This window comes from Hetaerina americana, unplaced genomic scaffold (assembly GCF_022747635.1).
Source record: "Hetaerina americana unplaced genomic scaffold, ioHetAmer1.1.p SCAF_3, whole genome shotgun sequence".
Lineage (NCBI taxonomy): Eukaryota > Metazoa > Arthropoda > Insecta > Odonata > Calopterygidae > Hetaerina > Hetaerina americana.
This window is the reverse complement of record NW_027286874.1, coordinates 38732241-38749544: the sequence shown is the minus strand read 5'-3', so window position 1 is coordinate 38749544 and position 17304 is coordinate 38732241. Positions and strand designations below refer to the sequence as shown.

At 42.3% G+C, this 17304-nt stretch overlaps 1 protein-coding gene across 1 annotated transcript in view; it reads left to right on the top strand.

Moving 5' to 3' along the window:
* Positions 1-17304, top strand: part of grh (grainy head) — a 448313-nt gene that overhangs the window by 408992 nt on the left and 22017 nt on the right. Inside the window, exon 12 of the mRNA XM_071587167.1 lies at positions 12759-12938. Coding sequence (XP_071443268.1) covers positions 12759-12938 — 180 coding nt within the window. The remainder of the gene's footprint in view (positions 1-12758; positions 12939-17304) is intronic.

The following is a 17304-nucleotide window of genomic DNA, read 5'->3' as shown; positions in this document are numbered from 1 at the left end:
TCATCGCCGTTCCCGTTCGGTTTTCCTCCGTATGCACGCCGTTTACATTCTGGGTCGTTCATTTTTTTTCTTCCATCCCCCGCTCCTCGTTTCCATAAACCTTCCCTTACCCTTCCGCTCTCCCCCATCCACGGTCATTTCCAATTTAACCCCTCTCTCCCTAACCCCGCCGTAAAGTGGAGTCTTAAAAGAATCCAGGATCCCCTTGATCGAACGAGAGATGACTCATAAATTCAACCGCCTCGGAGGTATTCGCGCATGAGCTTCCTAAACCTTGAAAAAAAAAGTCCTCCTCTCTTGCTCATACTACCTCCACGATCCTACCGTCAGAGGGCGAGTTCAAACTTCAAAAGAGAAAAGCCGCATTTTCTAGCTGAGAGGATTTTGCAGCTTCCTTCTTGACCTCATATCCTCTCCATTTTGGCCTTTGTTTGCTCATAAACTCTTTCTAAAAGACCCTTTTATTAGAGTCCTCCTATAGAAGTGTTGGTAATTCAATCCGTTGACGAAAAAGCGAAAGATAGAACTCCATTTCACGAAATCTATACGAATCCTGATCGCAGGGACAAAATTTGGATGCCAGTCTGCCTTATGCATTGTTTTCTATGTTTATAGCAAGTTGTCTCACACATAAATCGGGAATTTTATGCTGCTTGTGATTATTTAACTCATTTCAGCTTATTCAAGAGCGATTATCGTATATAAATTATAAGAAAGTTCAAAGTGAAGGGAAACCACCCTTCCGTTCTCAAGCGTGGTGAATTATTGTTGCGAGTCAACAAATTTTAATTTAAGTAGTTTTTTTATCTTTCCTCAACGCCAGGTGATTTCACAATGTTTAAGTTATATGGGACACGCATACTTTTATCACGGAGTGGTCTGATATTTAAAGAATAATATCTTGAGTACACGTTCGTATATTTACAATGCAATGGACAGTATTCATGTATTTCTTTTCATTTATTGCATTTGATTCCAATGTTCTTCGTATACATAGTCTTCATTATCTTATACCAGTGTGTTTGTTTAAAAATACCTTATATCAATGTGCACGTGCAACTGATAAGCCCAGTTTTAGCTTCCTTCTTTCAAGTTGTTGCGCTAGTACTGGCTCTAAATATCATTGATGAAATTCTAAAACATGAGCAAACGCAGGCGTCTTATGTAAAAAAATGTAACCTATTAGTACAAGGGTCACGTGGGGACTATGATTGATATTCCCCACGATTTCATGTAGTTGGTGTTTTTATGAAATTTCTCATTTTCTCCCGTTACATTTTTCGGGTTACGATCTTCCCATGTCATATTTCATCATCTAAGCGATAATAAAAACCAATCTATAAATCTCGGAATGAGGTTTTTAAAATGAAATATGGTTATGGCTCGAAAAATATCTTTGCGTTTGAAGAAATCTGTTTTTACATTTGCAGCAAGCCTGATTCTCAGATTAGAGATCACGTGGAAATGGAAGTAATGGTAGTTTTATGTCTAGAAGAGTGAACTCAGGGTTGTTTGTGAGCTTTAAAACTCCAATTCCCTTAGACCGGAATTTTATAATCACAGAAGAACCACTAAGGAAAGGATGGTATTACAGAATTCATCCATATCGTAAGGCAAGACATGTATACGACATGCACGGTCTTAGAAAGCTGTAAAGGGCTTGAGCTCCGTTTGAATTTCCATGTCGTTGTCGGTAGCTAAGTTTTGAGAGAGGCCGACTGCGGGTCTTTTAAACAAATCCGTTGAGTTGACAGGCATAGGAGAGTCAAGTTTGGCGTTACGCAACGGAGCTGAGAGGCGAGACGACCGAGAGGAGATGCCATCTTTCGTGAGGCGACCTCGAAAGCAGCTCCACCTTTCGGGATGGGAAGAATGAATAGTTGTGAAACACTTTTGGTGGTTTCAAACGAAACTTGGGTGAACAGCCGAATTAGAGTCCTTTAGAGTCCGCGCGCACAAAAATTGAGAACCTCAGGTTAAACTGAACGCGGACTTTTTCTGTTATTTCTGCTTTGTTGGCGCTATGGTGTCAGTAGTATTGTTGCCCCGGGACAGTGAAAATTGCAATGCTTGCAAGTGGATACGAAGAAAAAATATTAGAGATAGGCGAAGAAATCAAAGGTAATTATCATAGACGATTGGAACAGAGATGCGTGTTTCAAAGTAGGGAATTTTCAAAGAATGGAGAATGCCTAGATCAAAACTGTCAAACTGAAATAAAAACAGTACTATTGTGGCTTGAATTAGGGACTGCCTCTTCATAATCTGGCATTCGTATGCTTATATTTTTTATGCAACAATTTCTCCATTTTTTTCGGAGTAATGTTCATGCATTGAAAACATCCTAAGCCCTTCATTTTCTTACGCCCCTAAAAGCACACGATTAAGATCGTAACAATTATTTTTTTTTCTTTCGGATTGGTGGCAATATTTTCACTTTAAAACGAGTTCCTTCATTTAAAGCAGTCTTTTGCCAACTTTATGAGGGCCGTTTAGTTCGCATTGCGTTTTTCTGTGAAATATTTCTCTTGTGTGAATTGCGATTATTCGCGATTGGGCCTCCCGATAAGACGGACCGCCGTACTAATTCTGGAAAGAAGAGATTAGATTTAAAAATTAACTGAAAAACTCTTGATTGAAGCGATTACTTTTCTTCTCTTGACGATGACAGCCCAACAAAAGGGCAGATTTCATAGACGATGAGCGTCAAGAGGGAGGGAGCGAGAAATCTCGTGGGAGAGACAGCGTAAGGAACGGAAGGGAGGAAGCGAGATGAAAACTGAGGCATGGATAGAGAGAAGAAGACGAAATGGGAGAGGATTGAAAAGAGATACGAAAGGAACAGTACGAAGAGAGAGAGAAAGGGCTGTCGGATTATTTCAGCGACGCACTGGAGAAAAGGTCACACGTCTTAGAATCCCTTTGTCGGTGCGTCCTTTCAAAAGCTCCGGTCCGAGCCAAAAGCTAGCGACCTCCACTTCTATCTCTCTCTCTCTCCCTTCAATCCTTGTTCTCTTCTCCCCTCGGCCATCACCCTGCCCACCCGTCATATTACATTTCCTGAATCCTATTCCCCAACCCGGTGCCAGCCGGAGCTTGTCACGGGAGTTCCAGGGCGTGAAAATCGCCGGACTCACAGGCCAAACCCCGAGTCGAGTGACATGTGTTGAGATTGAACGCTCCATTCACGGTGTTTGGGCGGAGGAGCAGGAGGAGGCAGCCGATGACGAGGGGGGAGATGAGTCTCTTGCTCCGGAGATGGCGAGCACAGCGGGATACGCGCCGACCCGGTGGGGTTCATAGACCCGTCAAAAGGATATATACGTTTACTTGGATGGTAGTAAAACGAAAATGAGCAACAAACCCGGGGATCATAAATTAATAAATTCCAGCGCGGCAAATAAATCATGAGGGAGAAATAGAGGCTCGTAACCAAACAATGGTTTTCATGTTCTCCAGTGACAACGGGTTCTACCGCGGTGATTTGTATTTTAGTAAAGTAGATCATAATTTTGAAATGACGATAAATCAATTCCGTACGGAGCTAAGAAATAAATGATTTTAGCCTTTGTTCAGCCAACCTCCCTGAGAGTTTCCAATCCACTTCAACTGCAGTCGCCTACAGAAATCTAGACTTGACGTCTCAAATTAGGTAAAACCTGAATTTAGGGCATATTTTCAGTTTGTGCAATTTTGAGTAGAATTCACGTACACAGATTATCGATAGATGAAAACATAATACAGAACAGCAATGAAACCTTTCGCCAGGTGCAGAAATCACAGTTGGTTGAAAATCCAGCAATATTTTGCCATAGTATCATTATTACGAGCCCCAAATACTTTTCTCTGCTTAGGAACATTCTGATCCAGTTACATTCGTGACATGCAAATTAGTTTGTACGTAAATGCGAGGGCGCACAACTTTTTTCAATGAAGTGCGCAACGGTATTGACGAATCTATGCAACCAACGGTGGAGTCGATCTTCCATTTGTTCAGTTAACCTCACGGCTTTTCCTCTCAAGCCCTCAAGTATTAAACATTCCTACGGTTGCATTTAAAACTATTAAAAAGACAGGTAACGTCATCCGTTTTACTCAAACTTTTATGTACATTGCGAGCGTGTTCCCAACAGTGAAGTTGTCCACAACCTTCCTCCCCCGCGGTAAATTTTTACGCCCACCTCTGGCAGCAACTGCATGCGCAATATATTAATAAAGCCTCTCTCCCTCTCTCCTTATCTTGTGTGACAGCGGCGACCGCTTTCTGAGAGGTGCGGAGGCGGTTGAGGGTCTCACGATTTCCAAAAATATCTCCCTCCGAGGGAATCGCGACAAAAAAAGAGCCCTCCTCCTCCCCCCCACCGGCCCGTCACCACCCCCCACCCCCTCCCCCTACACACACACACGCCCATAAATAATGCGAGAGCCACTTCCGGGTTCCACCGACCGCCCCTTTCCCTCCCGCCGCCCTTGCCTCTTCCTCAGCCGCGACCACCTCTAGTGTCCCGCGTCCTCCTTTGGATCCTCCCCTACCTTCACCCTCCCTCTCCCCGCCCTCCCACCATACCTTTTCGCTACCGGGGCATCATCATCCCATGCCTTTCGACCCTCCCTCCTGCTGATTCTGCCTCGCCCCTCGCTCTTCTCTGCCTCCCACCTGCAATCCCTTCTTTTTCCCCTCCCTCCCCACCCCCTCTTCGTTCTCTCGCCTTCCTTATTCGGCGGTGGCAGCCCCAAATGGGTTACATGAATCACGGGCGAAAAAAATAATACCGGACGTTTTCGGATCGCTTCTCTTTCTATCACGGGACGACCTCCTCCTCCTCTCCCGCTCCCCCCCGCCCCCTTCTCCTCAAATCCCACTGAGCGCCGCAGGAGCCCGTCTAATCGGGCCCAATGCTCTCGGCGAGCGAGAAATCACATTCGGGAAAAAAACGGAGGGCTGCACAGCGCGTTGAGTTAATCTCCACGTGATAAGTTGGGAGTGTCGAATCCATGAGACATCCACTCGATCTGCTCTCAGGAGAAGTTTTCTTTTTCTTCAAAAATATCCACACGAAGTTTCAGTAATGTATTATAGACTGTTTATTGAGTGATGCGATGTGGATAACTTTATTTTTGGTTGTTGTGCATCAGAGGAGACCACTTTTTTCAATATTTTCCTTAAAATCAAGAAATTGCAGCTTCAATTACCTCTTTGATCTATTTGAAAATAGATTTTCTTGTTGTATACAAGAGGGATTGTCTATCCTGTTTGAGGTTTTCCTTTTTCGGGTAATCTTCAATGAAACCAAGGCTCTTGAGTAATGCATTTTGATTTCAAATGGGAGTAGCCAAGGTATGAATGTAATTGCATTAAACGTGTCATTATTGCTTGCATAGGCCTGACTTTGCATAAAGCTCAATTGGAATAGGTTATCGCAGCTGTGAAGGCAAGTAATTGATCTGGCAAGCGTGACTGAATACGATCTATGAAGTACCGACTTGCTATTATTCTAGAACGTAAATATAGCCAAAGAACATGAAACCAGCATAAAAATCTTGAATGCCTTAAGGTGGTATGCTGTAATTTGTGGCCATTTATTTTGAATGAATAAAGCTTAATTTGTACTTTTCTGCAAAGGTTTTTAATAGAAAGCACGTTTAAGCGCAATATAGGAATTATTATCTTAAAGTTACGTCAACTTTCTGTGTTCACGTATTTTTACGTCCAATCGGGTACTCCGGATAGACATTAATTAATAATAGGGATTGTTTTTTGTGGGAAAATACTAATCTAATTAAATCGACGATGAATTAAATGAGATTTTAGGATGAGATGAGGTAAAATGAATTTCCTTTTGATAGTATTGGATTCGTACTAGCCTATTCTTTTAAACATTTTTATGTTTCTTGAAAGGAAATTAGAAAATCCATGAAAACTATTCTAAAAACTTTTCCACGTCGTTGTCAGTGTGTGTGTGTGTGCGCATATTGAAAAGGAAAAGATAACGCCTTAATTCAAAAGAAATATACAGCTGAGTTACTTGGCGCGCTTTTTTCTTTACGACTTTATCTTATTAAAACTTTTCTTTGCTAAAGTTGTCTAAAAGTACTCATATTTCGTTTGTTTCAGGTAGAAACAATGAAAGGCCAAGCTGTCAATTTTAAATATTTATAAATAAAAGCACTGCTAAATATCGCTATTTCAATTGACTCCGTTTTATAATATTGTGTTTTCTGTTCTCAAAAGAGCATGAATAAAAGTACAAATATTTTCCAGAATTTTCGCAAGTAGATTTCGTAAAATTCTAAATCTTTTAGCCGCATAACTATTATCTGACACTCGCAAGAATATTTTTAGGAAACTTAAAGTAAGATGAAGATTGCTTCCTTCCTTTCCCTTTAGAGCACCGACGGCAGTTAACGACAAACGCCCATTTATAAAAATTACAGAATCATAGTATGTAACAGTTTTTTTATGGAGTTGAAAGCACGGCTATCAATTTTTTCTACATTCTTTGCGAATGTTCCCTTCTTAAACATCTTCCGAAGATGTTTCGACACGAATACAAGTATTATCTCGTTGTGAGAAGAAACAGGAAAAGAAAAAAATTATCTCACCTTCAAGCAGCGAGAAACAATTTTGGATCCATGCTCTTGAGCGTGTGCTCTCGGGATTCCGTTCACTCCTTGGTAAAATGTTTCATTCAAAGCATTCAAATGCGCGCCCATGAAACCAGTTTTATTATCAGCTGAAATCCCCTACAAAGGCGGTCACGTATCCTGCCGCACGCTGCAACTCGCCCGACAGACTCGCGCAGACCCTCTGCGGCGCGCCAAGGCGTCGTTCTCTCTCTCTATCTATCTTTCTCTCCCTGTGGTGCCATTTGCCCCGGAGACGCAGTGGGAGCGCCAACGAAACACGCGTTAATTGACAGACGAACTGCTGGAACATAAAAGTTGTGCCATTACCACTCTTCGCCTTCTGCAATAAAAATGCACCTTAGTTTTCGTCGTTAGCCGGCGTAGAAGACCGAAACACGCTATTGAACTTTGCTATCGCGGCGACTTATCTCCCCAGGTTTGTTAAATGGCGATCGGCTAAGGTGATTTAAAGGTGATGGTAGTGCGCTCAGAGTATTCAAAGAGATGCGAAAAAGGTTTAAGGGCAATATAAATTATATTCGAGGAGGCGTGAGGCAATAAAAGCCAATCAACGATCCTTCGTTGGGGATAAAATGTTACGGAATGAGTTTTGAAGATTAAGAACCACTTATTTGCCATCGAAGATCATTTCAGGCGAATGAAAACAATAGCTTCATTAAGATACCAGCTTTATTGAAATGTCAACCTCGTAATAACTTTTAGGAATTGTCATCGGAGTTATGATGTTATAGTTTTGGAAAAAAATATGCTCAACTTCTAATGATATCATAATTTATAGTTACGCAGCGCGGCTCGGTTTGCGCTGTGCTATGAGGCTTAATAGGTTTTTCAAACATTCGCAAAGCCATCTTTATTGAAGAAATAGTAAATTATGATTCCATGAAAGTTTTGGCGTAATTTTTTCCAATACTACAGCATCAATTTTGCAAGCTTTTAGTATTTTTATTAATAAATAGTCGATGAATTCTTAGGCAGCTTCCTTATTATTACTATGCCATCGTAACATCTCTACGCCTTTATAATGTAGCCTACCAAACTTGATATTTCTCAATAATGTTTTTCTTAAATGTTTTAAGACAGTTTGAAAGTTTTAAGAAACCGAAAACGTATATATTTTAGATACAAGGAAGAAGAATTCCTTTGGTGAGAGGCAACCACGCAGCGCATCAGTCGCGGTGGAGGAATGCGGTACACAAATCCCAAAATTACCGATGCAAAAAATCATGCAAACGAATTCAAACAGTCACGATTTCAGCACGTGCGTGGAAAACCTCTCAGGGTGACGGGGCTTAATTAAATTTGCATGGTAGGGGGCCGCTTGGGTTCATCCAGGGTAGAACGCGTGTGCCGTCTGCCCCTCCTAGGTAACTAAAGCGGAGGGGAGAGGATCATCAAAATGCCCTGCGGTCGACGCTAGGGAAATCGCTGAACACTCTTCCCATCCGCGACTCGCACGGCCACCGCCAACAATTCCCACCCTCTCCAGTCTCGCCGTCCGCAAGGGCACCACCGCACTTTTCATCACGCCGCGGAAGCACTCGGGTTTTCGAGTGAAAAGAGGAGGGATTGCATACCGACCTAGGAGCGAGAGGGGGGTTAGGGGAGAGGGAATGGAGGTGGAAGGGGAGCGGAGGAGGAGAGAGGTCCAGCGCGAGAGTTTTTACCGTTTTTCCTTCGGCAACAGGGCAATCAGGTCACGATCCGCCATTGGGCAGCGGGTTCCGCGCACGGACCAGTCGCCTTCGTGCTCATCCTCCTGCTCCTCCACCTCTCCCCACTCCTCCTTCACGCTCCTTCCCCTCCCCTTATTCTCCCTTCTTCGTCTCCTCACCCATTCCCCCCGCCAGCATCCCCCCGCGCCACATCACCGCCTCCCCTGGCGGCAGAGCGGGTCGTGCTTGCGGTGCGTGTTCCTTGTAGACAGCGATTCTTTTCGGCCAGGAAGGGTGTAGGGAGGAGGGAAACTGGTGGGTGTCGTGTGGTGGGCAGGGTTGTGGGAAGCTCGGGTGTGGACTGGGAGGAGAGTGTGCAGGGATGAAGGGGTGTGGGGAGGAGGGGGGAGAGGAAAAGATATGGAGAGAGGTGGGCGTAAAATTAAAGATCCGATCAAACAGTTATGGACCTCTTTATTGAAGATGGATTTCCACGTGCGATCATTAACCCCTTTGGCGGATGGTCCTGACGGGGTGGAGAGGAGTTCGGGGAAAGGTGTGGCGGTTGGGGGGAGAGGGGTCATTCGAGATTAAAGATAACGCACCACCTACCGTCGATGCCTTCCCGAGATTTCCGAGAGTGAATTCACAAAAACGATTTGCAATAAGTTAGAAAGGCCCTCTTCCCAATTCTTCTGGGGAAGTTTCCTCTCAAACCACTTCTCAGCCAGTTGCTTTGCAGATGAGGGTTTGCTCGTTTCCGTGGCCAAAATATGAGAAGTTTAAAGTGTTACCAGACACAAATAAGAATTTTGCCTTTCACATCCTTAAATTTATTAAGCAATAAGAAAATGTATTTTATTTTGGCCTTGTTGAATATACTCAAACGGAAAAATTATATACACTGGTGATGTCAGGTCATTTTCCCTCAAAAACCTTCAGATATCTCATTTTGTAATGGGAAACATTCTTTTGTCACATATTAAAGAAAACAAGATTTGCCTTTTTATATCGTTATACTGCAATAGCATTTTGCACCGTTAAGTTTGAAATAAGTGCAGTACTAAATTAAAATCAATTTAACAAAAGTTCATGGACCTATTTTACCTAACCATTAACCTAGCCTTGGCATTAACAATTATTTACCGTTAACAGTTTTGGTTTACAAGCAGAAAAAATTATAGCAGCATTAATTTCAACGGATTAATTCGCATAGATATGTGTTTACTGCGTGTTAATTATAATTAAACGACCATATAAATTCCTATTTCCTGCCAAATTTTGTATCAAAAATATTTAAATATAACTGAACGATAGCAATGAATAAAATTGGTCTCTTTATTTGTAATAGAACTGCCTCCATCTGTCTTTCATTGATCATTAAATACTTCAACATTTTTCACAAATAAAAAAATATTTGTTTGGCCATTTTAATGGTTTTGCGATCTCTTAAGTGTTGAAAGAGAGCGATTTTAATCCGAAAAAAGTTCATTTTTGAGTGGCCTTCTATAGTAAAATAACGCTTACTCCTTTAAGTGTCTTAAGTTTTGTTTCTCAAATGCTGTCTTGCACAGATGAGATCATACCTAAGGCCTAGCAAATCAAGTTTAATAGCAGTCATATTCCAATATATTAATGACATAAGCGGAACCGAATGCGCAAGTCTTAAGAGCCCAGGAGACCTATCCTCGTGATCATAAATTTGATAGCAATACAGTTGCATGCATAACGCAGTAGCCGATGCTTTTAACACTTTACATGAGTCAGGTGCCCAATATCTTCCATTGCGTTGGTTTTTGTCTGCATAAAGAACGTCCATTTATAATATGAAAAGAAAACAGCTGTGATGAATGAAGGAAAGCTGCATTCATTTATGCGACGTTTATTATTCATCGGAGTAGTTTTAAAGTCAAGAAGCACCAGAGCACATGTAGGTTCTGCCATTTGCCTCGAGATCCTATCAACCATGTTATCAGCAGATGTTCGTCTAATGGCCTACGAGAATGAAGCCATTCTTTCAAAGAATGAAGAAAAAATTTGAAAATTCTTCCTGGTATATTTGACATGTTCCACTATGACCGACCGTGGTAAAAAATGTAGGCAAGCGATAGGTATAGGAAGAAAAGGAAACGAGGATAAGGGAATTATCTAACGGGAATGGTTGGTAGTAAGTATCTGGCATCGGTCACTTGAAAATGAAACCATTTTATCTAACTCGCAGGAAGCGCTTCCGTTTCGTCTAATGGAGGATTTTCTTTCTTCCCACGCAACAAAACGACGCGATGGATTGCCTAAAACAGTTCCAGAAAACTCCCATGTTTTTCACGGCTGCCTTCGGACGATCCTTCCTCTTCATTCGTCGTTCACTCCTCCCCCTCCTTCCCCCCCCCCCCTGTCACCCCTCGAGGATGCGTCGGATAAGGGAGGGCTGCGGATAACGGCCGAACTCCGCGTAGGGCACCGGTACGTCGCGGCACACTCCTGTGCTCACATGACCGACCCGCTCGGCGCGAGGAGTCTTCCCCCGGAGAATCTCGAGTCGCGCCTACCGGATGATGGGACCCCGGGGGGGGAGGGGGCATGTCATCGCAAACGGTACAGACAAGTCGGGGACGCTATATATTCGAGGAGCCGGGGCCGAGGAAGGGAAGGGTGAGAGCGTGAAATGGACCCGGGGTTGGTGGAGGTCGTAAGGGGAGGTGGAGGGCCTTTCCACCGGCGCGTCTCCCCACGGCATTGCATGAGGGAGAGAGACGACGAGGTATCGCTTTATTGCTTCCATTGAAGCCGCGAAGGGATGGAAAGAGAAAGAGGGAGGGAGAGAGAGAGGAGAAGACGGGGAGGCTCGTCCGCATCTTTTTACGACCGAGTGGAATTAGGCCTTTGAAATATTGAAAACCTGCAATAAAAAACCTCGTAGGCCGAAAGAGAAAGAAAAAAAACGGAATTTAATGGCCACAGTGGCAATGTGAAATAGTCGCCATTAAGTCTCCAAGATGAACATGTTATGTATTTCGTATTTCGTTTGTTAATGGATTTTTTTAGCTGCCATTTCGAACTTGCGGGGGTAGGAAAAATTGTTTACTTCTCTTTAACCTTTTTTCAGGATAGCGTTTAGTTATAAGTCGGTTTCTTTGAGAGTGGCTGTCTCGTTTCCGACGAATGTTTTTCTCTTTGCTCAACTCTTTTAAGTTAACATCTGTCTTGCGAATACGTTCGATAGCTCTAAAGCGATTGGCTAATGAATTGAAGATCCTGAACTAGTCACAAATTACCGTGTAGCTAAACTCAATCGAACATAAAATTCCCGCGCAAAAGTCGAAAGCATTCGCGTATTCTGGTGTTCCAATGATATTATTGGTCAATGAAGTCCAGTATTCCTGAAATATGCTCAAGAGTAACTATTTGAGTCAGATGCAGATAATGTTAATTGAGATAGAATTAAGGCATTGAGGCAACACTCGTGAGAAGAGGCTGAGAAGCTATGCGAAAACTCCCGGCACATTGAAAACGCTAAAGAAGCTTAGTTCTGAGAGAGTATTTGCTCAAGCAAAGCTCAAATCTCTTGTCTTGCTAATCGAATTGTCTTAAAAATTGAGCATTGATATAACGTTTGTGGTCTTTCTATTATACACTCAACCCATCTAGAATATTTGCCAAGTTTCTAGAGAGATATTCGCAAAAAATATATCTCTCGTTATACCTCCTTACCATGGAACCTTAGGAGTTTCCAAAATTGCCATGACTTTATCACTCACTCTTAAATTGTTAATTTGAATAATTTTCTTGGTGTATTATTTGCACAATATATTTTTATTAATATTTAATTTTTATCTGCATTGTAAGCATTGTTAAAACTGTAATTAATTTAAGAGTAGTAATTTGTATCGAACTCTGGACGTCAACCTCCTTTTCAAGCTCCGACAGACTTTCCGCGTAGTCATGCACTGTACGAGTAGAGTTTAGAAACTTAGATTTTAACTTTCAGGTTATCAATCGGCTTTACATATATTTCAGAGGGATGCGTAAACATGGCTGGGCATGTACTTTTGTATTTTAAGGAGAGGCGTGAAGGGTTTAAGGTTTATATAGAACTATAATTACGCATCGCACCACACCACAACGCAGCCCAGGAATGAGAGATGAAAATCTCATTCTCAAATCCTCTTTGTCTTCTTTTCTGGAAGCATTAGTGTTTGATAATTTCTGCGTAGTAGAGGAATTTTTCTTGTTCTCCTATATTTTCATGAATTCTTTGTCGTTTTATTCTATTTTCACGCCATCTTTCTTATACTAGGTATGTGTACGAGTAAATAAGCCATTATTTAATATAATCTGTCATGTATGTACCCCTTACCCCTTGTCTGTAGCTTCATATTGTCAAAATTTATTAGATTACCATACACTCATATGAAATATTTAGTTCATTTCTCATGTCTACTTCTAATTTAATGGTAGGGTGCCGAGAGGAAGACCAGAGACGAAGAGCGCAGAGCTGCAAAGAGGAAGATGACGGCAACGGGACGGAAAAAGATGGACGAACTGTACCATCCGGTGTGCGAAAGGTCGGAGTTTTATGCAATGGCCGATCTGGGGAAGCCTCCCGTGCTCTTCTCACCAGCAGAAGACATTGACAAGGTAAGAAGTATTCAATATAAACTCTAACACATTAAGTAGTAAACATTAAGTTTTTATCAATCAGCTTTAGTTGATGTGTGTCATTCCTGTACCCGTAGAATACTATATTTACGACTCGCGAACGCTCTCAATTCAGCTTATTGGGAGTTGGAAAATACTTTCTTGGTTTTATTGTAGTAATGGCTTTTTGATTGTGGTAAGCTAAGTAAGCCAAGGGATATGTACGGTTTGCCAACATTTCACACAGATTTTCAATCTTACCCGAGAAAAAGGCTCTTGCTTTATCCGAGTTTTATAATCGACTTGTTTAAACATATAATTTCAATCCTTGTCCGCTATGTTATAGTTTTAGTTTAATTTATTACATGTATTGGAGTTATTTTATTAGTTTATAACATTTTTAGATGTTTTTTCTACTTAACTTACCAGCATTTACATAAATATATATGTGTGTGTATATATATATATATATATATATATATATATATATATATATATACACATATTCATATATATACATACACATATATATAGTGTATATATGTGTGTGTGTATATATATATGTACATGCATATATATGTAATGGGTAGAGTGGATAGGAATAGGATAAGCATAGACGTATAAAGGGAGGAAGGAAGTATGCGGAATTGAAGAGACACTTCAGAGATGCTTTGTATTTTAGGGTCGGATGTCAACGTCAAGTTGTGATATGTTTGGGGAGGCAACAAAATATATCCTTGTTCAATATTTTTCCAGCAAAGCCTTCCTTAAGCAGTAGAACACCAGTAATATACACCTTTGTATACATATAATATCTTTTATTTCACATAGGATTTCAGACATTATTGTGCTCAATTTGATACTTGTATTAATATGTACAGTGACACGAGTACTATGTGATTTCTATTGGAAAGGGTAATCTGGTGAATTTGCGTCATTCAAGCGAGCAAGACATAAATTCGGCAACGATTCTTAGATTTTTCCCTTGCGTCCCTCTTTGAACGATGGAAGCATGAGGACCTTCCGCAGGTCTACAAGAGCAGAGGCTGGCGATCTTTTTTTAGTCCCCTCCCCATTCCTCTCCCACTCTTCACTTCCCCCCTTCCTGTCAACGCGCCGCAGTTGTCGTCCGCTGTGTGCTGCATTCCAATTTGAAATCCTTCCCTCTTTCGATTCCATTTGCAGACGAAGGCGTGCCGTTACTCGGACCTTTTTATTTATGTCATTCCATCGGCGGATGATGCTTTTTTTCCTCCTATCGCTCGTTCCTTCTTCAATCCGTGCCCTCCCCTCCTCCTCCGCCTTTCTTCCTCCATTCTTGGCCGTGCCTCCACCTCCTTCCTTCGCCATCCACTCTTCTCTCTTCCCCTTTCATCCATCCACTCCTCCTGCAGTCCCACTCCGCGCCACGGAAAACGTCCGACTGGAAGATTTTTCCAGCTCTGAAATCCGTCCCCGGGGGTATTTTTATATTATATCTTCTCTTGCTCGTGAGCCGAACTGCATGGACGGCTGCAGGAGACGTAAATTAGGGGTTGTAAGGGGTGACGTGACGATTACGGCCCGATAGTGCTCCGGGCATTTTCTTCGATCGGAAAACTCTGGTAAAAATCGTAAATCTTCCCCTTCGAAGTCATACGATATGAATTTAAAATCATAATACGCCCTCGTTTCGTGGGAGCTCCTTATAGGTACTTATTTTTATTCTATCTCGTCGCCGAGACGGAAGTTCACCTTCTTTTCGCGAGTGCGTGTGGGAGATTTCCTTTCATAGCCTTCGCATTTCGACTCTTGCGGAGAAACTAGACTCTTCTCACGACTTGAGGGAGGGAAAAAAATCCTCGAGAACGACACCTCGTGTGCTTGCAGACCTAATAAATAGAATAAATACGTTGCCGTTATCGCTCTATCTCTCTTTCATCAGGTTGTGTACCTCGGGCAGACCGAGTAACTCTCTGCTTTCTCGCTTGCGATTGTAAGGTTATTATTTGCGCCAGGCCGAGCCCCATATTTCATGGAAGCTTGCGGGAGCTATTTAAAAAAAAAAGACGACTCATTTGTATATGCCGTCGCCCCGAAGATATACTCATAATCGTCCGTGATGAAGCGAGCGTATCTCAATCTCGACTGGCTGGAGGGACTCCTCGCTATCCCCCCTTCCCCACCGAAATCCGGTGCGGGACCCCCTTGGTCGACTCCCACGGGCAAACAGCCGGATTCCACCCCTCTCACCCCTCCCCTCCACCCACATCCCCGCGCGAAAACCACCGCCGCCGTCCCCCTCCACCCATCTGTTGCGTCGTGGAAGGCGTAGCACGACCGCCGGCGGGGGCGGTGCCGCAAAACCCCGAAGCCCCGGAGTGGGCGGCTCAATCCGAAACACAACTCCCAATGGACCACTGTCTGCGGGTGGGTCGGGGGGATTGGAAGGGGTGCGGAAAGTCAAGGGTGGGTGTAGTTTGCCGGCCGCAGGGTGCACACTTGTTGTACCCGCCTCCCTTCTTATTTTCAACCGTTGGCCACCACCTTCTTTCTGGGGTCGTGACGGGAGTTGAGGGTGTGGGGTGGCCTAGGAGGTCACCGGTGGTTTTCGGCGAGGGAAAACGATGCGGGGCCCAAGACGGGAATGGCGAGGGGAGGGAGAGAGGGGTAGTTTGTCGGTCGCCAAGACCGCGGTCACTCCAGTGGTCTAAGTTCCCGTCTCCAGGCAGAAAGGCGATCCTCGCGGAATGCAATGCAACGCGACCATGGCGACCGCGAAGCCCCATAGTCCACAAGGGGGGTGGGTAGGGAGTTGAGGGTGGGGGGGGCTTGAAGGCGGTGGATGAGCGGTGGCACTCGTCGGGGCAGAACTAATGCCGTCCGCGGAACTAGTTTGTGCGGGTTGGAAAACGTGATCGCCCGGTGGTTTTACGCCACGAAATTAGGTATTCGGAGTTCATAAAATCATGGGTGGTGGTGCAGTGAATTGCATACATTTCCATCCGTACCGATGGTTAGTACATTCTCATGTTAATGGGGATATTTATTAAATCGAATCCATCGCATACTAAGTATTCAAGTAATAATTACGGCGTGATACCCATTCAGATTTGGTCATTTCGTACTTGAAACCGAATCATCATTTAGAGGTCTTGTGGAAAGACTGAATTATCATGCATCCTCGAAATGTCGTTTCAATTGAAATGTTTGGAGTGCTAATAGTATAATTTGATTCTTTTTAGCCGCCTGACATATTGCAATACTTTCTATGAGCTTTTAGATAATAGAATTTGTGAATGAGTAAACACGAAATTATTTAATAACAGGCATCTTAACCTTCATCTACATCTACATCTCAACCTAATCCATCGTTACATGATTTGTTAAGTGTAAATCAGTTATTTAATAAGTCCCAGTAATTTAATTAATCAACGATAATAAACTTGTGTTAAAAATTATAATTTAACTTTGAATATATATTTATAACATGTCGATCAATAATATCCCTATCGCATTTGAAAGGGAAGCAGATTAGAGGCATTACATTTGCATTACACGGGAGGAAATATCACGTTCTTGATGCTTGCATTTACAACCATCACCATTTAATGAGTGATTACCATATATATATATATATATATATATATATATATATATATATATATATATATATATATATATATATATTCAAACACGAAATCCCGCCAAACGGCGAATAAATACTCATATATACAGAAACAGATATAAGGAAAAGGGATAGGAACACATATAAAGGACGAACACAATAAAGGTGGGGAAGGCGGAATCGAACGGATCACAAGAGTAAAAATATTTCCTTGACCGGGACTCGAACCTCGGATCTTTCCACTTGCCGGACGGATGCTCTTAACCGCTATATATATATATATATATATATATATATATATATATATATATATATATATATATATATATATACACACACACACATATAGTACTATTATAAATTTTTTATATCAATATGACAATATAAGACCTAAAAATGTATATTGTTAATATATTTGAATTTTTTTAAAGATGATTTATGAATAAATGTAGACACTACTATGGGCATATTCCAAAAGAAGTATTAAATATTTATCTCTCGACTATGAAAAGTGTTTACAGCTGAAAAGTCTAAAATATCGACCTCATCTTGTAGCGAGTAATCTTTGAGAGTAATTTATTCATCTCCCGATTCTAAAAGGATTTAAGACCATCGAAGACGAAGTGATGAGAGCTCTTGCCATCCGGCATGGACAGTAACCGTCCCTCTGCGGTGTGTGCATCTCAGCATGGAGGCACGGAGGCTCGTTTCCTCATGGCTGGGAGTTGATCATTAAATCCCTCTGCGAAGTATATAAAT